This window comes from Mytilus californianus, unplaced genomic scaffold (assembly GCF_021869535.1).
Source record: "Mytilus californianus isolate M0D057914Y unplaced genomic scaffold, xbMytCali1.0.p SCAF_2, whole genome shotgun sequence".
In the NCBI taxonomy this organism is placed as follows: domain Eukaryota; kingdom Metazoa; phylum Mollusca; class Bivalvia; order Mytilida; family Mytilidae; genus Mytilus; species Mytilus californianus.
Window position 1 is genome coordinate 110,101,781 of NW_026262668.1, and position 25,043 is coordinate 110,126,823.

Sequence of the window (25,043 nt, forward strand, 5' to 3'; positions counted from 1 at the left end):
ACAATGCCCAAACCATGAATCCTGAAAAGAATAAATGTCAATCCAGTTTTCCAAGTTATAAAGGAGCATAACTCTAGAACGGTATGTGAGTTTCATAAAATATGCATGAGGCAAACTTATGTTATGAGTGCTGAAACGAAAATGGGACAGATAGACGGACTGAAGGACATTCAAGGGTAACACTTAATGCCCCCTTCACCTAGCTGGTGGGGTTATAATAATGAATGTGATATATGAAATGAAGAGTATGAAGTTTCTACTCCATTATTGACATCCATCATATTGCTCAGTAAAAATCTGGTAGTAAGTTGTGGTATGAAAGGCATGTGGAAAAAAGGACAAGATTGTGGCTACAACTCATGGAATTTACCTGTCACACAGACATTCTGTAATTGTTAACCAAGTGATGATGCTCTCAGATAATTAGATAACTTAAAACCCCTTAGTTCAGTAGCTGCCTTTCATTTCCTATGCTTTTGTTAGAACAGTCTGTTATGAAATTCAGTAGACCTGAACAAGTTGCATTTTATCATAGTCTGAACAATTTCCTTCTATTAAAAAACTCTTTGGAAACTGGTTAACATCATAAAATGTTTATGATATAAATTCAGATGTTTTGTAAGAGAGAACTAGTACTTACATCATGGAGTAGTTATTGTTTTGTACAAGAAAACTAGTACTCACTTCTTGTAGTTACTGTTTTGAAAGAGAGAACTAGTACTCATATCTTGGAGTAGTTTCCGTTTTGTAAGAGAACTAGTACTCAAGTCTTGGAGTAGTTACTGTTCTGTAAGAGAGAACTAGTACTCACATCTTGGAGTAATTACTGTTTTGTAAGAGAGAACTAGTACTTAGGTCTTTGTGAGTAGTTACTGTTTTGTAAGATAGAACTAGTACTCACGTCTTGGAGTAGTTACAATTCTGTAAGAGAGAACTAGTACTCATGTCTTGGAGTTGTTACAAGTCTGTAAGAGAAAACTAGTACTCACATCTTGGAGTAATTACTGTTTTGTAAGAGAGAACAAGTACTTAGGTCTTTGAGTAGTCACTGTTTTGTAAGATAGAACTAGTACTCACGTCTTGGAGTAGTTACAATTCTGTAAAAGAGAACTAGTACTCATGTCTTGGAGTAGTTACAATTCTGTAAGAGAAAACTAGTACTCATGTCTTGGAGTTGTTACAAGTCTGTAAGAGAAAACTAGTACTCACATCTTGGAGTAATTACTGTTTTGTAAGAGAGAACAAGTACTTAGGTCTTTGAGTAGTCACTGTTTTGTAAGAGAGAACTAGTACTTACATCATGGAGTAGTTATTGTTTTGTACAAGAAAACTAGTACTCACTTCTTGTAGTTACTGTTTTGAAAGAGAGAACTAGTACTCATATCTTGGAGTAGTTTCCGTTTTGTAAGAGAACTAGTACTCAAGTCTTGGAGTAGTTACTGTTCTGTAAGAGAGAACTAGTACTCACATCTTGGAGTAATTACTGTTTTGTAAGAGAGAACTAGTACTTAGGTCTTTGTGAGTAGTTACTGTTTTGTAAGAGAGAACTAGTACTCACGTCTTGGAGTAGTTACAATTCTGTAAGAGAGAACTAGAACTCATGTCTTGGAGTAGTTACAATTCTGTAAGAGAAAACTAGTACTCACATCTTGGAGTAATTACTGTTTTGTAAGAGAGAACAAGTACTTAGGTCTTTGAGTAGTCACTGTTTTGTAAGATAGAACTAGTACTCACGTCTTGGAGTAGTTACAATTCTGTAAGAGAGAACTAGTACTCATGTCATGGAGTAGTTACAATTCTGTAAGAGAAAACTAGTACTCACATCTTGGAGTAATTACTGTTTTGTAAGAGAGAACAAGTACTTAGGTCTTTGAGTAGTCACTGTTTTGTAAGATAGAACTAGTACTCACGTCTTGGAGTAGTTTCAATTCTGTAAGAGAGAACTAGTAACACGTCTTGGCGTAGTTACAATTCTGTAAGAGAGAACTAGTACTCATGTCTTGGAGTAGTTACAATTCTGTAAGAGAAAACTAGTACTCACATCTTGGAGTAATTACTGTTTTGTAAGAGAGAACAAGTACTTAGGTCTTTGAGTAGTCACTGTTTTGTAAGAGAGAACAAGTACTCACGTCTTGGAGTAGTTACAATTCTGTAAGAGAGAACTAGTACTCACGTCTTGGAGTAGTTACAATTCTGTAAGAGAGAACTAGTATTCATATCTTGGAGTAATTACTGTTTTGTAAGAGAGAACTAGTACCTAGATCTTTGAGTAGTTAATGTTTTGAAAGAGAGAACTAGTACTTAATTCTTTGAGTAGTTACAATTCTGTAAGAGAGAACTAGTACTCACGTCTTGGAGTAGTTACAATTCTGTAAGAGAGAACTAGTACTCATGTCTTGGAGTAGTTACAATTCTGTAAGAGAGAACTAGTACTCACGTCTTGGAGCAGTTACTGTTCTGTAAGAGAGAACTAGTACTCATGTCTTGGAGTAGTTACAATTCTGTAAGAGAGAACTAGTACTCACGTCTTGGAGCAGTTACTGTTTTGTAAGAGAGAACTAGTACTTACATCTTGGAGTAGTTACTGTTCTGTAAGAGAGAACTAGTACTCACGTCTTGGAGTGGTCACTGTTTTGTAAGATAGAACAAGTACTAAAAGTCTTGGAGTAGTTACTGTTTTGTAAATGAGAATTAGTACTTACGTCTTGGAGTAGTAATTTTTTTGACAGGTCTGTTAAATGCTATGGTGCAGATAAAGGCCCTCTTAGTTCCACAGTTTGCTGAGGGTCGCCATAAACCATTTCTATCATCTGAAATATACATTTTTTTGCAAAGCAGGTCATATATTAACAAAAATATCAATATTTCTCTAATCTAAGCTAATTCATAGTTTCCCTAAATAATTCATATTTGTTTATAATCATCATGTGGTTTGCATGTTTTTCGTTTATAAAAATTCAAAAATAATATCAAATTTTCTGGATTTCCTTCGATTTCACTATTGTATTGTCAAGAAAAAAGGAGGCCATGCTGATGTTGTCACATAGAAAGAACATGATTTTTTTTCAAATCATTGAAAAATAAACTGTTGACATGGAGATATGTCTCGCCTGTAGGCAGTAAATTCAGAAAAAGACAATCTGATGGACAGCAACATTACTAATTAATTCAAAGTTGCAGGACCATGACATAGAGGGCAGGTCGTCAAAACGATCTTCAAACTGACATTAAACTTAACATTGAAAGTTGTTAATTGATTGAAAGTCACTAGACCATGACCTAGGGGGCAGGGCCTTGAAATAGTCGTCAAACTGATATGTATTGATAGTAATGCAACTTTATAGAAAATATCATTGACCTATCGCAAGTAGTTCATATCAAACTAACTTAAGCAGAAAACTTATCATTGAAAATTGCTAATCAATTCAAAGTCACTGGACCACGTCCTAGGGGCTTTGGCCTCAAATAGTTGTCAAACTGATATGTACTGATAGTAATGCGACTTTTTACAAAATATCATTGATCTATCACAAGTTGTTCTTCTCAAACTAACTTAAACAGAAAACTTAACATTGAAAATTGCTTATTAATTCAAAGTCACTGGACCATGACTTAGGGCACAGGGCCTCCAAATAGTCGTCAAACTGATATGTACTGACAGTAATGCCACTTCATATCACAAGTAGTTCCTATCAAACTAACTTAAACAGAAAACTTAACATTGAAAATAGTTTATTAATTCAAAGTCACTGGACCATGACTTAGGGGGCAGGGTTTCGAAATAGTCGTCAAGCTGATATGTACTGATAGTAATGCAACTTCATAGTAAACTCCTATCAAACTAACTTAAGCAGAAAACTTAACAATTGTTGACGCCGGATCCGTCGTCACTGGAAAAGCATTCCCTATGTCTGACTTTCGTCGCAGGTGATACAAAAACCAGATTAAGTTTCCCTAAATATTGTCTAACAGTCATTTATAGAGAAACACAACCTTATCTGGTGTGATAATATATTTTTTTCACTCTCGTCAGTTAAAATTCAGATATCTATAACAATCTTAAAGCCTTGTGTCTGGATAGGTGACATATCATATCACATGCAATGCAGTGGTGGAACCTACATATAACAAGATTGGTAATTGTCATTATGAAGATCATCCTATTCAGGGATAAAATCACACATATGCAGTTTTGGATGGTAAACATTTTTTTTTTTAAACAAAGCCTTTTTCGTCAATTATAAAATTCTTCACTTTACCTAGAGATACAAAAAAAAAACTATTGAAGTGATAAAAATAATATATTCAAACATTAAATACATATAATAACATTATAAAAACAATTTAATTTATTTAATAAACAAGCACATTCTGACTTCTTTGTCTATGTCTAATTACAAAGTCAACCACACACATATGTTATCAGAACTCAGCAATCTTTGTCTGTGTTGATGAGATTTTTAATAGCAATAATTACAATGGAATTTAGTAGATTTACATCTATCTTTTATAATAAAAACTTTGTTTATCAGAGTTTTTATTAAACATTTAGTATTTTTTATAAAAATAAGAAGATTTGGTATGATTGCCAATGGGAGAATTCTCAACCAGAGACCAAAAGACATAGAAGTTAACAACTATAGGTCACCGTACAACCTTCAACAATGAGCCAAAACCCATACCGCATATAAAAGGCCCCGAAATGACAAATGTAAAACAATTTAAACGAGAAAACTAAAGGCCTGATTTATGTAAAAAACAATAAACGAAAAACAAATATGATAAACAGCAACAAACGACAACCACTGAATTACAGGCTCCTGACTTGGGACAGGCACATACAGAATGCCTGAATGGTGTGGGTCCTCATAAACCATTTCTATCACCTGAAATATACATTTTAACTACAAACCTTTTTTTTTAATTTGGCAGCTTGTATCACTTTAAAAAATTAATTTGTTCTCAAAAAAATATCTGCCATCATGGACAATTGCTCCAAAACTCATTTAAACATAGTCCCATCTGATTGCAGTATTTAGAAGTTATTCATTTTAGATTTTGATTATTTAACATTCATTGCATAAATTTTGCTTTAACTGAAACCTCAAAAAAGCTTAATAATTTTAGCTGTGGATAGTTTGCCAAAATCTGTCTTTGTTTACATGTTCATTGAACTTTTAAGCATTATTAAATGTACTTGGACCCTGTATTGGCACCAGTGTCAGTATGGTATATCTAGCCTTTGTGAATATAACTCCAGGGATTCCTTGAGTGTTGGCAGGGAGGCAGTCCTCTTGTGCATGTAACAAAGAGGACTTTTGATAGCAGACTTGTTCTTGTACTGTTATGAATCACAGTTTATGACCAAACTCAATAAAGACCCGTCTAAATTGCATTTAATTGATAAATTAAACAACACTTACCGTTATCTTGATGATATTTTTTCATTAAATAATCAAGCATTTTCTTAATATACTGCCGAAATTTACCCAAAGGAACTTACTTTAAATAAATCAAATATAAACGGTAATAACTCTCATTTCCTAGATATAGATATTTCAGTTTTCCACGGGAAAATTTACACTAAAATTTATGACAAAAGGGACAATTTTTCGTTCCCTATTGTTAATTTTCCTTATTTGGACAGAGATGTTCCTTTGGCACCATCTTAAGGTGGTTATATATCAAAACTCGTTCGCTATGCCCGTGTCTGTTGTGACGTTTTGTATTTCAATGAACGTAATCTATGTATTACTGGTAAATTACTAAGTCAGGAATTTCTTTACCACAAGTTACTTAAAACCTTTACTAAATTCTTCCATAGATATAAAGATTTGGTTTTTACGTTTGGTTGTACCTGTAGAAAACTTATTTCAAACGGGAGAGCAAATCCTCATTTTTACGGAGAAGTTGTTTACCAAGCCCGGAAATTTAGAAACAATCCGGGTAAAATTATCGATCCTTTAAATAAACTTATTCTAAAAGGCTACAAATTCAACACTGTAATTAGATCTTTGAATATTGTTTTTATTGGTATTAATATTGACTTTGTTATCAGTAAATTAAAATCAAACTAAATATTATTTCTATATACATATTCATGGCTCTACAATCTGTCGATAGCTGTATCTTGGCATTGCACAAGGCCATCTTTTTCTCCAACTGTTTACGAGGTCTTTAATCTAAATCCATTGGATGTTGGATGTGGACTGATTGATATTTTAGTCTAAGATGCATGATTTTTTTTTACTAGTTGTTATTGGCTTTGAACTAGCTGTCAGTAACTGCAAGTACTCTCAGATCTGTACTTAGTGTCATTTTGTTGTGGGGATGTATAAGTACCCGTCCACTTCCACTCTGTGTTTTTGTTAGATGCATTTCTATTTGTATCCATCTGATGAGTTAAGCCTTTATCAACTGATTTTTATAGTTTGTTCTTATGTTGTACAGTTCAGAACTGTCCCAGGTTAGGGGAGGGTTGGCACCTTCAAACGAGTTTAACCCCGCCACATTCTCATATGTGCCTGTCCCAAGTCAGGAGCCTGTAATTCAGTAGTTGTTGTTTTTTGCTGTGTAACATATTTGTTTTTGTTCATTATTTTGTACATAAATTTGGCCGTTTGTTTTCTCGTTTGAATTGTTTTACATTTGTCATTTCGGGGTCTTTTATAGCTGACTATGTGGGCTTTGCTCACTGTTGAAGTCCGTACGGTGACCTATAGTTGTTAATTTCTGTGTCATTTGGTCTCTTGTGGAGAGTTGTCTCATTTGCAATCATACCACATCTTCTTATTTTAATATTCTCCTACATTCAGATGAATTATGTAATGACTTACACATCCTTTATTTTTTGATTAATTTACTTCTATGAATTGACTTAAATGCTGTCACATTAATCTGCAGTATTTCCAGATAATGACTTACATGTACTGATATAAACACAGTCTTGTCTATTTTTTGTATTTGTGGGTGGATTATGAACCCAATGCTGATATTTTATAGCAGCTCCAATGGACCATTTGTAAGTACTAGTGTTGTTATCTGAAAAAAATATTATAAAGTATAAAATATCCTTATTTGTAGAGTATGAGAGGTTAAGTACAGCACAAAATATAATACCTGATGATTAATAACTTGAAACTCCTTTTGTTTTGAGATGCCAAAAACCATTAATATAGGAATAAATATAGGAACAAAAAAAATCAGTGTGTTTTAACAAACACATAAACCCCCTCTCATTTTTCCCTATCAAAGTTACAAAAGACAATACTGTAAATTCAGAAATTATTGCTTGCATTTATTATTGCGATTTTATCATTTTAGACTGAAATGCGATTTTAATTTTTACGATTTTGAGAAAAATCCTGTTTAATTCAAATAAAATATTTCAAAATGCAAGTTTAAATTATTGCGTTTACAACTCTGTCGCATTTTTCGCAATAATAAAAACCTCGCAATAATTTCTGAATTTACAGTAACTCTAAATTTTATGAACACATAAAAAAAAAATTGGAACTTCATCTACAAAACTGGTAGGAGTGCTGATCTATTATGAAGCAATTCTGTCTATTGAGTGCTTTATTCTGATGTAACCTGTAATATATTTTAATTCACATGATGTTGAATGTTGCAATTGCAAAGTCCATTTTCTGCAATGAAAATCAAAATAATCACAACTACAAATGTTAAAAAGTAATTCTGTCATCTTTCATTCCATTCTGCTGTTAACTGTACACGAATAATGTGAAAATTTCTCATGTGTGCAAAGGACAAAAAAAAATCATGCTGTGGGAAAACTCCAAAAATCAATCTGCTACAAAAATAAAATTTAAAAAAACAAACCAATTATATGCAGCTATTTTCCAATTTTTGCTTCAGTCCTATGTAAAAGGTAGGAAAGTTTACATTCACAAACTTTTGTGACAGACTGACAGACAGATAAACAGAACAAAAACAACAATGGAAAGGGGAGAAAAATAAGGAATCTAAAAAAAAAAACATCAAACAGATAACTTTTATTGTTGAAAGTTTTTCTTCTGTATTTTAAATTTGAAATGTACAAAGTTTTTAACTTTACTATCAATTTGATAACAAATATTTACGATCTAAAATATTGGAATTGATATATTTCACAAATTTCTTCCATTTACTGTTTGTGTTAGTCAATGTTGAGAGCTTCAAAACTACGATATTTTTACCTATTTTGAACGATATTTCATGTTCAAATGCATATTTAAGGTACAATTCTTTCTGAAAACCACCTTAGTCACACCCTTTGACCTAAATAAATTTGTTATTACAAAATGTTTATGAGTAAGGTACATGTCCTAGAAAAAAATTATTGCAGTCCATGCATGTAGACAATGTTGTCTTCAGCAAAACATAATCAAAATTTAGCCCCAAAATAGTAAAAGTTACGATTTCATCATATTAAAGAGTGCACAATTTGACATCAAAATGACAACATTACTGATAAAATGCATCAGATCTTGTTGATTTTGCATTTGTCATATAAACATATTTTATATCAAATGTTTACCAAAATTACTGGCTTGTTTTCATTGATTTTTAGGGCAAATTATGACCCTTTGTATGCTCATTCTTTTGAAAATATTTATTTAGGCCATTTCACAATAGCTAAAGTATGTATTAGTGAAGGGAGGAGGTATGTAAAACATGTTAATGACATATTTTGTAAAGTGGCTTTTCTAGAAAAGCTGGTGTTTATTCAGTTTAATTAAATGTAAAGAAGAATCGTATGGAATGTTTCAATTTACTTTTAGTTTTAAATGATTTTCTAACTTTCCATCTCATTTCTTAAATTTCTATCTCATCTTTACTGGCAATAAATTGGGCTCAAAGAAACAGATTTTCTGTTTTTCACAGTGCTGAATAATTTGATATATTTACCTGTAGCTCCTATCCAAAAAGAACGAATACCAGCAGACCGCAATTCATCCAAATAGGATTTCAAAAAATTAGTAGCCGTATTCCTAAAAAAAACATCAAATACAAATCAAGTACAAATCAAGTTAAAAAATAATAATACTGATCACTTTAAAAACAATAAAGTAATTACAGTGATAAATGTCAAGCTAAATAAATATTGATTTAAAGAGTAGGCAGCTTTTTCATTTATATAACTAGTCCACGTTTTACTTGATTCTTTATTAAACTACAAAACCTTAACTTTAATTATCCAACAACCTCTATACAAGATAATAAGCTTCAATAGCACAGCAGTGTCAGTTTTTCAAGTTTCTTATTCAAAAATGAGCAATCCTCAGTCACAAACCAAGTCTATTTCTGCACATAAGCATGAAGAACCGGCCACTAAGCTACATATGCTGTCAAGGATCTTATTCTATGAACTCAATTCAACAGTGAAATAAATGATGCCATTGACAAATTCAGGTCAGTTTCTCCAATGTCACTTACCAAATAAAAACAAATTTCTGAGCAGGATGAAATTGACATAGGGAATATAATACATGTATTGAATGTTACAGGGAAAAAATCAATTGGGGTTAACTAGGAAGAGCAGACAGAAGGAAAACTTTGATTGTGAAATGTCTACAAATTGTTATTACTATCAATAATGAATCTATCTATCCGTAAAGCTGCTATATCACAAATTTTTTCTCGATTTTAATTTGTTGGAACCAGGAAGGAACATGTTTCACTGACTGGTGTGTGACGTCATGTGACAATTCAGAATTACCAGATATTGCATCAAACTGTCCAATGATAGTATTAAGTGTTGCCTCACAATTTTAACAAGACCTCATGCATCCAAATTAAACATTGTATTCAATGAAAGAAATGCTACTGTTGTTTCAATAATTCTAAAAAGAATGAGCTTGTTTCTTACGCTATCCTGAAACATATTTTATCTTTGTTTGTACATGTAAGTGTGAACTTTTAATACTACAATTTTTTTTCATTCTTAGCAATGTCAGGATATAACTTATAATTTGCTACTAAAAAACAAGTGAAACTGTGAGCTACTGCTCACTGATAATACCCCCGCCCAAATATACATTTGTGAAAAATTTTCAACCTGGCTACTCATGTGTAAAATGATATAAGTGTTCTGTAAACAGGAAGTTGTTGAGTGATGAATCTGAAAACGCATCACACAGTATAGCTGACTTATATAAACCTTGAAACCAAATTTCAGAAATCCTTTTAATGTAGTTCCTGAGAAAGATGTGACAAAAAATATTCTCCGGACGGACAGACAGAGATAAAACAGTATACCCCCCTTTTTAAAGCAGGGGTATAAATACGTATTTCACCTCTTAACACACTGCTACATAAACAAACAAATAATAAACAATTATTTCCAAAGCAATGGTAATACATTTTAAGTGATGGTCAACACTATTTTTCGTACTGACCCATATGATTCTACCATTCTACCTCCTTGGCCTCTACAGAACTGCATTGACTGTTGCCATGACAATAAATATCGTGTGTTAAATTGGTAGCATCTGTTTTGATGTGCAACCCATCCAGGCTGACATGATCCTGCAAAATAGTACAGTATTTGTGTTATTGTTGTGTGTTTCTAATTTTCTCCATTTTAGCAGATGCAAAAAATTGCATAAAAACTTCCCAGTAAAAACAATTCCTGATATAGTAAAAGTCCTATCAATACTGTCAAATAGAAAAGTTTATTCCAGTGAGAATTTTTAAACGTCATTTTTAATAGCAAGTCCAGAAAAAAGCTTGGAAAAATTTCCTATTATATGTGTAATATCTTTTCTGTGCATGGCCTGCAGCCAGTAAAGTGAACTAACACAGACTAAATGATATTGGATTTTTCTTCCTACCTTCAGCTTTTTTACAGACAAAGTTTCGTCTTCCATTACAATTGACAGGTTGCCATGCTATGGCTGATGATGTTCTGGAATACAGGACTGCTGCACATGTCCTGTTATACTGAGATCTGAAAAGTATACCCAGGTATATATAGCATATATATGCAGTCTCTGTTGTAAATACCTAACCTACGTCATTTCTGAAATTTTAGAATTGTACAAGCGTTGTTCGGTTTTAATTGTATAAATTTAAAGATTGTTATAGTTAAATCAGAATAGATTGATATGATTCATTTTAGATCATAATCATACTGATGAAGGATATCTGTTATCCGAAATATTTATAGATACTTACATTTAATGTTTCCTTTTTTTCAATATTGGTGTTGTTTTGTACACTTTTCAGGCGTTTGTATAATTTATTTATTGTGTACAGGTATTGTTACTCGTAACGATCCCGCGCCCTCGTAAGAAAGATCTTTGACTAATATCTTAACATTTTATATTTATATATATATTGCCAAGATGTCACAGACGCAAGGGTTCGAATCCCGCTGAGGGAAGAACACAAATTTGCTAACACAAATTTGATGATCTAACATTGTTGGGCTAAATTTGAGACAATTTATATATATATGGTGTTAGCCCTGTATAACCACGTGTTATCCGATGGAGAATGTCTGTCATAAAGTTGTCACATGTTTAGACATGTATAATAAAATTAATATTTGATGTGGCGCCATGGTAATTAACATTATCATCCTTTACGACAGACAAAAAAGCTGATTTGAAAAGTACACCATCTACTTGCCACTTTACATCATGTACTGTGTTTCAACCCTAGAAAAAGCTGAGGAGGAAAGGCATTACATGGACCACCGAAAGCTATATTTTTTTGTAGCCTAGGTGGTCGAGAGCACTGGACACGGTGCAGGCGGTGTTGCCACGATGTCACAGATGCAAGGGTTTGAATCCCGCTGAGGGAAGAACAAAAATTTGCGTTTTCTAACATTGTTTGGTATATACGTCTAAATATGTGACAACTTTACGACAGACATTCTCCATCAGAAAACCTGTGGTTATATAGGGCTAACACCATAATTTATATGTACTTAGTCTCAAATTTATCCCAACAATGTTAGATCTGCTAATTTTTGTTCCTCCCTCAACGGGATTTGAACCCCTGCATCTGAGACATCATTGTAACACTGCCCCCTCTAAAGAAAAATGGTTCCAAATTACTTTTTTCTGATATGAACCAAATTCATTCAAGGTTCTGATTAAGAATTCCATAGGCGGATCCAAGGGGGGGGGGGGGGGTCCCGGGCCCTGCCCTTCCTATTTTTGGGAATAATTTGGTTGATTATATAGGGAATCACTGAAGCATGACTGGAGCCCCCTGCCCCCTTAGGTCAGTCAGCGGGACCCCCCCCTTATGAAAAGTTCTGGATCCGCCACTGAATTCCTTTATTTGAAAGTGGTTCAGCAAGTTTCAGTGGCTAAAACATAATACTTCTATACCTTAGCTTTAAAAATAACTGCATAGATAGTTACATTGAAGTATCTTGTTGGCTGTTCATTTGCCAATGCAAGTTTTCACTGGTACAACAAGAAACATTTTGAATCTTTTCATTTTTATTCAAACCTGTCTTTGCTGTTATTAAAAGGAAAATCAAAAAAGAGATAATAGTCCAGGGAGTCTTTATTTAAAGGTTCTGCTTTTGTGATAAGAATATAAATTTACTTAACACAGTTGAATGTAATAGTTTCCTTTTGTTTATCAACAAACATAAATTTCTAACAGATAAATGCAAACATTAGGCACCATATAAATGGGTAATTTAATAACTTTTATCTTAATTCTTTACCAGTATTTATACATTTACATCTGTATAGTCATGAGTCACTAACATACATCGCTGAAACAACCAATACTCTTAGGATTAGAATGCAAAAACTAGCCTGTGTCGCTCACCTGCATCTTCAACAATGGCCGCTTTTTGGTGATAATCATCATGAAAGCGCAAAGATAAAGAGTTAACTGACAATTTCAGTCATACATGTATTGAAGTATTTGTAGACCTTGTCCTGCTGATCATTTCTGCTTTTTAAAGTTTCTAACTACATTTGTTTCTATCATACTTTTCACGAAAATAGGCAAATCTTAAAAAAAATGGTAAAAATCATCTTTAACGAGCAATGACACCAATAATGAGTCAACTGAAGATTCCAGCCATTATTTGTAGATCTTGTCTTGCTGATCATTTTTGCTATTTAAAGTTTCTATCTTTCTATCTATTATTCGTATCCTAATACGGTAGAAAAATCAAAAAAACAAAAAAAAATCAAATTTTAAATTTTAAAAATTTCCCGCTAAAAAATCATTCTACTAATGAACTCAAAATCGTTAACTTTTTTTCAGACTTTTTTATTTTCCCGCATTTGCGCAGAAATCTACTTCCTTCTTCCGGTCTCGTTTGTCATGATACTTTGAGTAAAATATATATTTATCAGTCTAGTAAAATATAGGAAGGAACACAATACCAATTTCATTTTTAACAATTATTTGATATGAAAAAAAGGTTATCTAATGATAGCGTTTCTTGTTTACATTGAATATGACGTCATAACTTAAATAACGTCACAACTAAAATCCCTCACAACAGAACCAAAATCGGAAACGTTACGGTATTTCCTTTTCTTTTTTTAACATATTTTGAAGTTAAAATATGTTTGAATTAAAAAAAAATAATTCATACAGACTTCGTCCCCTTTCACAGGTAATGCCTGCCTCATATTAATTTCAAGATAATAGGCAAAATGCAAATACGTCATTAAAGGGCTATAACTTCAATAAGGAGTCGACTGATGATTTCAGTCATGTTGACTAATTTGTAGATCTGTCTTGATCATTTTGGCTCTTTAAAAAACCACTGGCAAGATTTCAGCCATGTTGACTTATTTGTACATCTTGTCTTGTTGATCACTTTTCCTGATTAAAGATTCTTTCTATCTATTATAGTTTTCAAAATAATCATCAAAAATGGGAAAAAATTGGAAGTCGTCTGACAGTTTCGACGTAAATGAACAGCAGGTAGATCTCAACATTCTGAAGGGGCCTATGTGGCCGAGTGGTCTTAGTAGTCGAACTACTGTATCACTAGCCAGCCAACACTGAGGTTGTGAGTTCAAATCCCGCACGGGCAGGTGCAGTTCGGGCAAGGTGAGCTAAAAATGTATGTCCCATAGGTGACATTAGAGCAGCACTTTCCAAGGAACATTAATTGAATTTCCTGATTATTCAAATATTAATTTCTGTTTAAGAAGTGAAGCTTTTCTCATAGTCAAGCAGAACAAAACAATCTTAGGAAATTCCCAGAGTAAAATTGTGTTAAGACCTTCATTACATAAAAGAATCATTGTAGTCATTTTTCAAACACTTTACAAAAAAATATTCATCCCTAAAAGGCCATAATTGTTGGACAAATCAGAGACATATTGACGGATCTCTAATTCAAATATATAGCATTATTTGTTGTAACTTTCCAAAATTATAACATACAAACCGTTGCAAATGAGGTGTTCTAGCCCAAAATACTTGGTTGACTACAGTATTATTGGGTACTGTCAGCCAGGCATAGGAATTACCCTAAAATGTACAAAAATCTCAGCATGACAAATAAGTCATCAGTAAGGGAATTGATAGTCTATTGATAAGTTTTAGGTAACAAACAAATGTTTCATTTATATAACTAATGTTTGATTGTTTATGGCATTTACAAAGATCCACTGAACTGTAAATGTGACTTTGTCAAATTTAACCATTTGTTAAGCATTATGATAGTTATGCAAAGACATTAGCCAATCAAAATAAATATATCATTATTTTCTACTCAGGAGTTTGCATTTAAATGGAAAGTTTTCCAATATATGACCAAACCAGAGGTTTGAAGAAGCCTGAATTTCTCATGGGGCAAAAATGTGCCATACTGAAATTTTCATCTTTTTAGCAATCAATTTTTGAGCCCCCTCCCCAAAATATAATATTATTGCCCACTGAAATGGTTTGTAGATCTCAATTTGGCTGTTTGTAAATTGTTCTGTTTATACTTTCTTTCTGTTTTCAGTGTAATGTTTTTTTTTGCATAATTAAAAAATTTAGACAAAGAGTCTTATTTTCAGATTATTTTAGGGTGGCATGAGATTGGCTCATTCAAGCAGTTAAATGGCGGATATCTGCATATAACCTTGTATTTTGGTAGTTTTTGCCAGTGGGAGGGTACCCTTACAATCATTTTTTTATATTCCATCACAGTATGTTTTCAAATATAATGTTTTTTCAGATATTCCACCACAACGTGTCCACTAGAAGCTCTACCTCCTTTATATGTCTATATACTTACCTGTTGATAAGCTTTTACACCAATCCAGTAATTTTTATGAGTATTCTTGGCAAAATCATGTATAATTTGCTCTTCTGCAGCACTTTCTGCTGTAAATAAATTTCCTCCCAGTTTGTTACAAATAGTTCTAAAATAAATCAAATTAATACATGTGCAGTACATTGACTAATCATTTGTAGTGTATCATTCTTGTGAAATTTTTATGAATGGTTTTCAAAAATAACATTACATGACAGAACTTCATCCATCACCTTTTAATTCATATTGCAACAGTAAGATAGGGAAGTGCATACCACTGATAAATACTGTAAATTCAGAAAATATTGTGTGCATTTATTATTGCGATTTTTGAAGAATGGACAAAAATGCAAGATATATATTGTGATTTCATGAAAATCTGCATACAGGTATATGTATAAGATATCAGAATGTGAGTGCTTATCATTGCGATATTCACCAAGTCACATTATTCACATTAATAAAAACCTCTCAATAATTTCTCAATTTACATTAATTAATAGAAGGACACAACATCCAACAGCAAGTATTTCAAGCAGATTTAGGACTATAACCTGTAGAGAACTATGATCATGTCCTTTGCTATGAACAACACCAAAACACTGAACCATATATTAGTTACAAGGTAACAGTCAAATAACACTGTCTCATATTTCCAGTAAAATTTTAAATTCAACCATCATACAAGGCATCATGAAAAATTCCACTGAAAAAACTTAAAACCTCTAGTAATGGCAGCATTTATTAATTATCCTGGGCTTTGAAATTGCATCATAAGTTTATTTCGCCATACTAACACCAAACATCAACTTTAATTCTTGTTCATAATTTATCTCTTCTCTCAGTCTACACTTGTGCCTTGTTAATGTTGACAAAGGAAAACTGAGCTATATGTATATATTATTTTTGAGATGGATGGGACACTTTTAGTGGATTTCATTATCATACAGTCATCCTAAACCATGAAATGAAATTTTCTGCAATCAGCATTAATTTCCACAGATTTATAGGGTACACCTTTTGAATCTGTGCATTAAAAAACCAACAAACTATGAAGATATTATCATCAAAACTACTTTCATTCTAATTTGAAAAAATGTGTAAAGTGTATTGCAACTCACTGAGCTCCATTCCAAGAGTTAGTGTTACTAGCATATACTTTATAACAGAAGTTGTTGAAAGACTGCCACCCAGCATCTCTATTGCAGGTGAGTGGAATACCTGTAAAAAAAAAAAAACGAAACTAAAAAATATCCACTAAAACACTTCATTTTTTTTCTGTTTTAAGAATTAAATATCAAAAGTTGCTTAAATTAATAATTATCTTGAAAAATGCATTGAATTTTAGAAATAATTCATAGCAGCCAGAGAAACATAAGTTAATTTTAAAGACTAATCATGTTAAGGTGTAATTACCTATGTGTCTTTCACATATATATCCTAACTTGGTATTACAGTTCACATTTCTTAATCTATTTCCATCTATTTTAACACAATGATTGGTTGAACTGGGAGATATTGCTTGACCTCGCCTGAAATTTAAAATAAATAAATGAACTAATTAAACAAAGCAAAACTTACATTCCCGACGCAATTGGAAGTAGTACCTCTTTCCGAGTGAAGCCTTTTGGAATGGTACGGAATGTCCTGTGAGGTGTTGTCCATTTTGGAAAAGACACTGACAATGCATTATTAACTTTTACTTTCACTTTCATTTTAAAGTTGTCAAATCAATTATTGTGACGTTACGTCTTGTTAACCTTTGTAACCCCATATGCACCGCATTTTATGTACTTCAGTATTTGTTTTCTATGTTTAAATTGTCCTGAAGACGCCACCGTAAGTGGCGAAACATGTAGACTCAATAAAACTATCACCTTGCGGTAACCCAGATGTTGTTGTCTCTACATATTATATTTCCATGAGGTTTTAAGACAACCGCAGCATACTTCGGTATCCATCTTGGTTACTCTACCAGCTTTTCCGTTAGAAGGTGTTGGTTCACTCGTCACATAAAGCAAAACTTAGTATAAAAATTATGTATTTGACGCCTAATTAATTCATGATAGTGACCTTTCATTATTTTTTTTTTATTTTTTCATGAAAAATAATCTCCATGGTAATGAGATGTGCCAATGCCAATACAACTGCATACCAAATATCATTGACCTACCACTAGTGGTTCACCATAAACCAGACCTAATCACAAACTAATACATTGTTGACGCCGCCGCCGGAAACAACAAACCTATGTCTCGCTTTTTGACTCTGTCAAGGTGAGACAAAAATGGGGACTGTTTTTCTCACTGTCAAACACCACCGTAATAGTAGTGTCAAATTCAGTTCAGAAGTCACGAACCGGGATAGATGATTTGCAGCATGAACAAAAAGAAATAGCGTACCCATTTATGAAAAACGTTGAATACAGATTTTTGGAGGGCAAGTGAGTAAAACTGAAATGGTTTTAATGACTTAAAATTGCAAATCCACAGTAATAGACCATGCAATATGCATCTTTCATTCTGAATGAAAACTGGATGTATTAATTTGATTGTAAACTATGAAATGAATTCGGAATGACGATACGAAATTTCCTCAGATTATCAAGTTGCAGTTAATATTTTCGAGTATTTACTTTTAAACTACTAAAGTGATTCATTATGATGGATAATTGTTATTTGGCATGAAATTATGTTCAGTCTTACGATAAAGAGTCTAACCTTGTACTAGATTAAAAAGGGGAATGCTGATTGTGTAACTCAATAAAAGCATGTATTAGACTTATTAAACTTATTTCTTCGTAATTGAATTTAAATTTTATTTTTTAATCCAAATTTTCATCAGCATTTGCTGAAAAGTAGTTAGATGATGCTATCAATCGTCTCTCTTGTTCATGTGTTCTCCTGTCAGGTGTGTCGATCTACCTGTACAAGTGATTGGCAATTATTAGCCGGATATCTCTCAAGGCTTTAAACAGTGATCAGGAAAACCTTTTGAAATATAGTACAATAGGGGTTGTGCAATTACAAGCAACTGATTATAATTGCTAACAAAAAGAGCGGCGGCTAGCAAAATGAAAACAAATTTTGACAATCATAGTGCAGTTATCTAACAATGGGGGAGATCATTTGACAATGGCAGAGGATTATTTAACAAATGGCGGTGCACCATCATAAAACAGGTCATGGAGATCCTTGTTAATATCACACCTACCCTACAAAAGCATAAAATTCAAGATTTTCAGTATATAAAATGAAAAGGTTATACCTCTTAAACTGTAAGAGAAGTTCCACAGACAAATCATACGCCATGTTTGTGGAAAACAGATTTACAGAAATAAGTTAATATGATATCCCCCCTGCCCTAATAATGCAAATAAACCAAGAATTTCAGTGTAAAAAATAAGTTAAAGGAGATGTGTTGAATAGGTTAAAAAAGATAGCAATCCAACAACACAAAAGAATCCAAGAGTAATGTACTTACGTTATGAGAGGACTAACTGGACTCCCATCAGCCCACGTATACACTGATGTACTCTGATCTATATTGTTCAATCCAGTCCAAAAACGCAATGTCGGCTTTTTGATTTGAGTTAAGATTTGTGTTGTTCTACTCGTCATCCAATACTGCAGATAAAGATAATCAAAAAGAAATGTTAACAAATCTTATTAACATTTCTGTCTTCTTGTTTGTGATTCTGTCTGGTTCTAAATAATTTATTTACTTATTTTCCCAGTTGAATGATATAATTACCTCATAGATTAAAATTTCATAGAATATTTTGTTTCACATGAAAAAAATGAAATCAGATCATTAATAAATATGACAAACAGAAAAAAATGCATAGTATGTGTGGAAATGGAATGTTATGATCATTACTTTCCTATACTTTAGCAGTTCTCCCAAAAAATGTTTTGAGGCTTAATCAAATCATGGTAGACTATTTGTAGCCGTAGTAACAATGCTTGTATTCAAGTGAGAGCACTAGTGAAAACAAGTTAAATTAACCATCATTAGATAGACATAAAATGACATATATGCCCAGCCATTGTTTCTTTTGGTTGAGCCATATGGGAGGAGTTCATATGGTTTAATATAAAATAATCAAGACATTCAGGGATGATAACAGAAAAGATAGTCTTTAACAAAACAATCTTTAAATATAACTACTGTAAATGGTTGCCTATACAAGCCAACCCATTGTATCCATATGAACTGCATTGTTTTCTCAGTAATAGGATCTACATTTTAATTTGTACAGTTACAGGTTACAGGGCACAATAATTTTGAAATCTAACAGTCATTGACAAAGCAATCAAAGATTAAAATTCCTTGACTGTTATTCAAGATATTTTTTTTTAAAGTATGCAAAATAAAATGGTTTACCACGTTAAAAAAAAAGAAATCTATTGTGGCCTGAATAAAACATCTTACCCTTTCATTAGTATTTTCAAACTTGACAAGATGTGCAGTCTGAGATTTACACCAAGTTTCAGCATCATTCCAAGACATAAGATTGACATATCTGAATCTATAACATATACTCCCACGTTGTTGCCAATACAATGGACATTTCTGACCTGAAACTATAAAGGTGATACACTGAAAATCAATGGTACATAAACATATCATATCTCTTATAATTTCTCATACATTTCAAAATGATGCTATAAAAAAATGTTATAACATAGTTCATATTGAATCTTTTCTTACAATGTTAGATGACTGTAAAAATATATGATTGTATCATGACACTTTTTTTTCTAAACAAGCCTAAACTTTATATTTTAAGCAAAACAAATAGAACTCTGTTACTTTAATAGGAACTAAAATAATGATAACAAAATTTAGTACATTTATCTTAAAACAAACATGAAATTTCTTAAACATCCAGTCTAAGAACTGATATTTAGGAAATTAGAAATAATTCAAAGTACTGTCAGTTATTTTTGTAGAGCTGTTATTTATACTAATGATACCCAACCTATGATGAAGATCCTTAGCCTCCTTGAAAAGTTAATGTAAAACAGTGGCTAAAAGCTTATTACTAGTTACATTGTATTTCTATTTCTTTTACGTTTATACACACTTGATGAAGCAGAGTGCATCTTGTTTCATTTTGCATTTTGTATCATGATGCATGATAATAAAATTCATTGGAAAAAAAAGGTTCAAATAAATCTTTTCTTACAATTTTAGAAAATTTTAATAAAAGTTGGATGACTGTAAAAAGGTATGAATGTACCATGTCACTTTTTTTCTAAACAGATATTCTGTAATGTATATTAATTTTAAATAAAATATCCCAAGCTGAAATTTTTTGTTAAAACTGGATTTAGAATGCTTTTTAATTCAGAAACGGTCCAGTGCTGCTATATCTCATTTATTCCTGTATATTTTTTTTCATGGGAATTCTACAACTTGATCGTACTGTATGTTACATTAGTAAAACCTAAAATATGAAAAATAACAGGTTTTTCGGAATATTCTTTGGTATTTATACAGACAGTAAGCCACCAATCAGTTTTCTTCTCCAGGACAAACAAAACAAAATTTACATAGAGGAACAAAAAATACTTTTTTGAAACTCTTTGAGAAATTTAATTCTAATGACTGAGAAGACGGGACCAAAAATATCCGTGGATATGAGATGTGCAAACGCCAATACAACCCCAAACAAAATATCATTGACATAACATTAGTTGCTCCCCATAAACTTTTCCAGTTGCACAAATTCTGTACTCTGGATTATGCTGTTGTATAATTATCTGTGTGCATGCTTGTATTATTGTAAATTGAATATTCAGTGCAAACAATGAAAACAAATCTTGTACCCAAGCGCCTGTGGATAATACAAATGTATAATTAAAATATATTTTGCCATTTGTTTCTTAAAGTCTATTTCTAAAAACAATTATATTTTCCTCCCTTTGAACCAAGAAAAACCATGGCCGAAATGACTTTACTTTTTCCATTTTTCATTGTTTTTTTATTATTCATTTTTATTTAATTTTTCTAATATTTCATTTCTTTACTTTTTATTTTTTTCAAATTTAAGATAAAAACATGATTGCCTGTTTATTTCAGGTGTGGATAAGTATCAAGGAGCACATCGTGTGTGAGTGTGTAACAGCCACTATGTTCCGTCAGTTACTTTGTTCCGGTGGAACTTTTCAACTAGTTATTTCGTTCCGATGGAACTTTCCAACTAGTTGTTTTATTCCGAGTGCAGTCGAAAAGTTCCGGAAAAAAGTAGCTAGTTGAAAAGTCCCGGAACAATGTAGCTAGTTGAATAGTTCTGGCGGAACAGAACAACTAGTTACATCATTCCGAATATACCATATTTCGCCCTTTTTGTAGAAAGAGGGGGAAGAATGAGTATCAGTATATATAAGAGCAAATCATTAATTTACAAGGATACCCAAACACACTGAAAGGGGTTTCTTTGGGGACAAATATGCAAAATTTAAGTTGTATTTCATAGCTCACATAAAACAAAATAAGTTGCATTATCATGCAAATTTAGTATTCATAGTACCCTCAAGAGAGGGAAGAATACCCACCTCCTCATGTGGTTCTTTGCATCTATTCTCCAAATGGAACTTTGTGACTGGTTGATAAGTTCCGTTGGAACTTTTGGGCTAGTTTGTTAGTTCCGGTTTTGACTTATTTGCCAAAGAGGAACTTTGTGGCTAGTTGATAAGTTCCTTTTGACTTTTGTAATCAGTATCTTGGTTTCCCTTTGAAAGGTTAAAATATAATATGTTGCGCTTTTACTTTGCATCAATTCTCCAAATGGAACTTTCTGCCTGAGTGATAAGTTCCGTTGGAACTTTTGGGCTAGTTTGTTAGTTCCGGTTTTGACTAATTTGGCAAAAAGGAACTTTCTAACTAGTTGATATGTTCCTTTGGAACTTTTCAACTAGTCACTTTGTTCCGGTGGAACTTTTAAACCAGAGGAAGAACAAAGTAACTAGTTAATAAGTTCCTCTGGAACTTTTCGGCTAGTTAGTTCTTTCCGCCCGGAACTTTCCAACATCGGAACAAAAGAGCATTTACAAGTGCACCCTTGAATGTTTCTGTAGTGGTGTTTTTAGTTATATCAGAGGATAATTTGTTCCAGTCTTTAATGGTTTGACAAAAGACAGAAAATCTGTAGGAGTCTTTAAGGGTGGATCCCGTATTTGACTGACTCTGCGGTAATGACTTTTGCGATGGAATGGCGATACTTTCATTTATAATTTTGTGAAACATTATTAGCCTTGTTCTTAGGTGTATAATTGGTTTCAACATTTTAAGTTAAAACTGATAAAGTTTTCTCTTTATTTTATATATATAATATATTGTCCAAAATTAGTACACCAGTGTAAAAATATTAGGCACTGGCTACATTTACATGGAAATGTAACAATAATAAAATAATTATTGTTATATTGGAGACTAATTGCCGGAATGCAGGGTTGGGTAAGGAACCGATTAATTATGAATGTAACAATTATATTTGTGTCTACGGTTACATTGCGCTATTGTTACATCGTCATCAATATACTGCAATGTACGATGGGACTAGTTAAAACTGATAAAGTTTTCTCTTTTTTTTATATATATAATATATTGTCCAAAATTAGTACACCAGTGTAAAAATATTAGGCACTGGCTACATTTACATGGAAATGTAACAATAATAAAATAATTATTGTTACATTGGAGACTAATTGCCGGAATGCAGGGTTGGGTAAGGAACCGATTAATTATGAATGTAACAATAATATTTGTGTCTACGGTTACATTGCGCTATTGTTACATCGTCATCAATATACTGCAATGTACGATGGGACTAGAAATATTTATTAAAATAAAATTTGAAAACTTTTATTTGATATTTAAAATATTGCATACAATTTTTTAAATCTTTATTTGATATTTACAATATTGCATACATTTTTGAAATTCTCATTTACAATGACAGTTTCTACAAATCCAGTATGTTGTTTCTAGAGCATGTTTTAGTCCGACGCATTGTTGGTGAAACCACTCGGTCCAAGCAGCCATTACAAACCAGTGATGCGGCATTTTACACGTTTGTATTGCATATAGTTTAATTCCATTCTGCACTTTTTTTAAGATAAAAATTTGAGTCTAGATATTGTTTTAGTTTCGATTTAAACGCATCCGAAGTTTTAAATTTTTCACCCAAAACAAATTTGGTAATAGGAATCACTTCATTCATTGTTCAAAGTATAATGACAGTAATAAGGGTACTGAGGTGTGCAGTTAAATACATAGAAGTGGACATTTTTCTTAGTCCAAGTTTTTAACAACGAACCATTGAAATATATTTTTCGCCTTTGATACTGGCACTACTTAACTGGATCAGTTTCTTTAAGAACATCAAAACAATTAATACTTAAAACTATTTATTATAAACAAATTTTGTTGAATATAAATAAATTATTATTATTATCATTATTACAAATATTATCTAGTACATATCAAAGAATTAAGCAACAAAACTACAGAGGTTAAAGTTTTAAGAAATTTTTATTATCATGGCATTCTTTAATGTAACAATAAAGCAATGTAACCGTAGTCACAAATATTATTGTTACATTCTTAATCAATCAGTTCCTTACCCAACCCTGTATTCCGGCAATTAGTCTCCAATGTAACAATTATTATTTTATTATTGTTACATTTTCATGTAACCGTAGCCAGTGCCAAAATGTTATTGAGAAAGTGCTGGTGACAGTGGTGTGATTTTTTAAATTTCCATTAAAAAAGAAATGCACTACAAATCAATTACAAATTACAAACTTTTTTTTTTTTAGTAATGATAATCAGTTTCTGCGAAAGATTGCATGTATGTATGTGTGAACTTTGCTATTTGACATAATAATTTGTATCAACATAAGGGCCCTTTTATGAATACAGAATTTTTCTTTGATTTCATTTCATTGCAGTCGCCGATAAGGTAACACTAAGGCGTGTTTTGTCAAATACTAACAAAAAATTGCCAATTTCTCTCAAATGCAATGCAGTAATTCTGTATTTTTCAATTTTGAATCTTTTATGTTCTATAACCCTTTCCTTTCCGCGGTTTTTGCGGTTCCGAATGCATATCCGAATGTCCCAAGAATAATCTGGGTGTGTTTGTATATTCACCTGCGGTGTCCTGTTGTTAACAAAAGTGCCGGGACTCAAAACTTTGATTACTTATTTATGTTTGCACTTTCGGGAATGACAAGTACCCCTCCCCCCCAAAAAAAAACAACAACAATAACAAAACAAAATACTATAAATAAAAACAAACTTCTTCAGATATACAGTATCAGCTTCATATAATATTGAAGATTATACGAACTGTTTCATGCGCGGAGTATATGATTAAAGATATTCAAATTATAGTTACACAACACAATTTTTTTTATTTTTTATTTGTAGATTACTTGAATAGTGATATTTACATGAAAAAAGACAACAAGTGATTAAAAATAAGTACATTGAAATTTATTAAGTTACTTTATGTTGTGGAGAACAGTTCGTGTCAACAGTTCTCTAAAGGTTTCAATTGTTTGACATGCTACTACAACTTGTGTAGCAAGTTCCATTGTATTATTGTTTTTGGAAAAACGACCATTTGTAACTCAGTGTCTTTTGAGGTGGACATTTGCCGAAATGATTGTTTATGTGCTTTTCTTGTTTTAGTATCTGTTGGTATAAGGCCGGGGCTGGAATTGCAATGAGTCCATAGATGACTTTATAGAACATTATCAGCCTGGTTTTGAGGCGGCGCTCAGCA

At 32.2% G+C, this 25,043-nt stretch overlaps 1 protein-coding gene across 1 annotated transcript in view; it reads right to left on the bottom strand.

Moving 5' to 3' along the window:
* Positions 1 to 24,347, bottom strand: part of LOC127728566 (macrophage mannose receptor 1-like) — a 121,824-nt gene extending 97,477 nt beyond the window's left edge. Inside the window, exons 1-12 of the mRNA XM_052236033.1 lie at positions 24,249 to 24,347; positions 19,679 to 19,830; positions 18,728 to 18,870; positions 16,661 to 16,776; positions 16,366 to 16,465; positions 15,227 to 15,353; positions 14,390 to 14,472; positions 10,836 to 10,951; positions 10,401 to 10,530; positions 8,911 to 8,993; positions 6,925 to 7,041; positions 2,703 to 2,810 (exon numbers count right to left, since the gene is read on the bottom strand). Coding sequence (XP_052091993.1) covers positions 2,703 to 2,810; positions 6,925 to 7,041; positions 8,911 to 8,993; positions 10,401 to 10,530; positions 10,836 to 10,951; positions 14,390 to 14,472; positions 15,227 to 15,353; positions 16,366 to 16,465; positions 16,661 to 16,776; positions 18,728 to 18,870; positions 19,679 to 19,756 — 1,201 coding nt within the window. The 5' untranslated portion in view covers positions 19,757 to 19,830; positions 24,249 to 24,347. The remainder of the gene's footprint in view (positions 1 to 2,702; positions 2,811 to 6,924; positions 7,042 to 8,910; positions 8,994 to 10,400; positions 10,531 to 10,835; positions 10,952 to 14,389; positions 14,473 to 15,226; positions 15,354 to 16,365; positions 16,466 to 16,660; positions 16,777 to 18,727; positions 18,871 to 19,678; positions 19,831 to 24,248) is intronic.
* Positions 24,348 to 25,043: the final 696 nt, after the last annotated feature.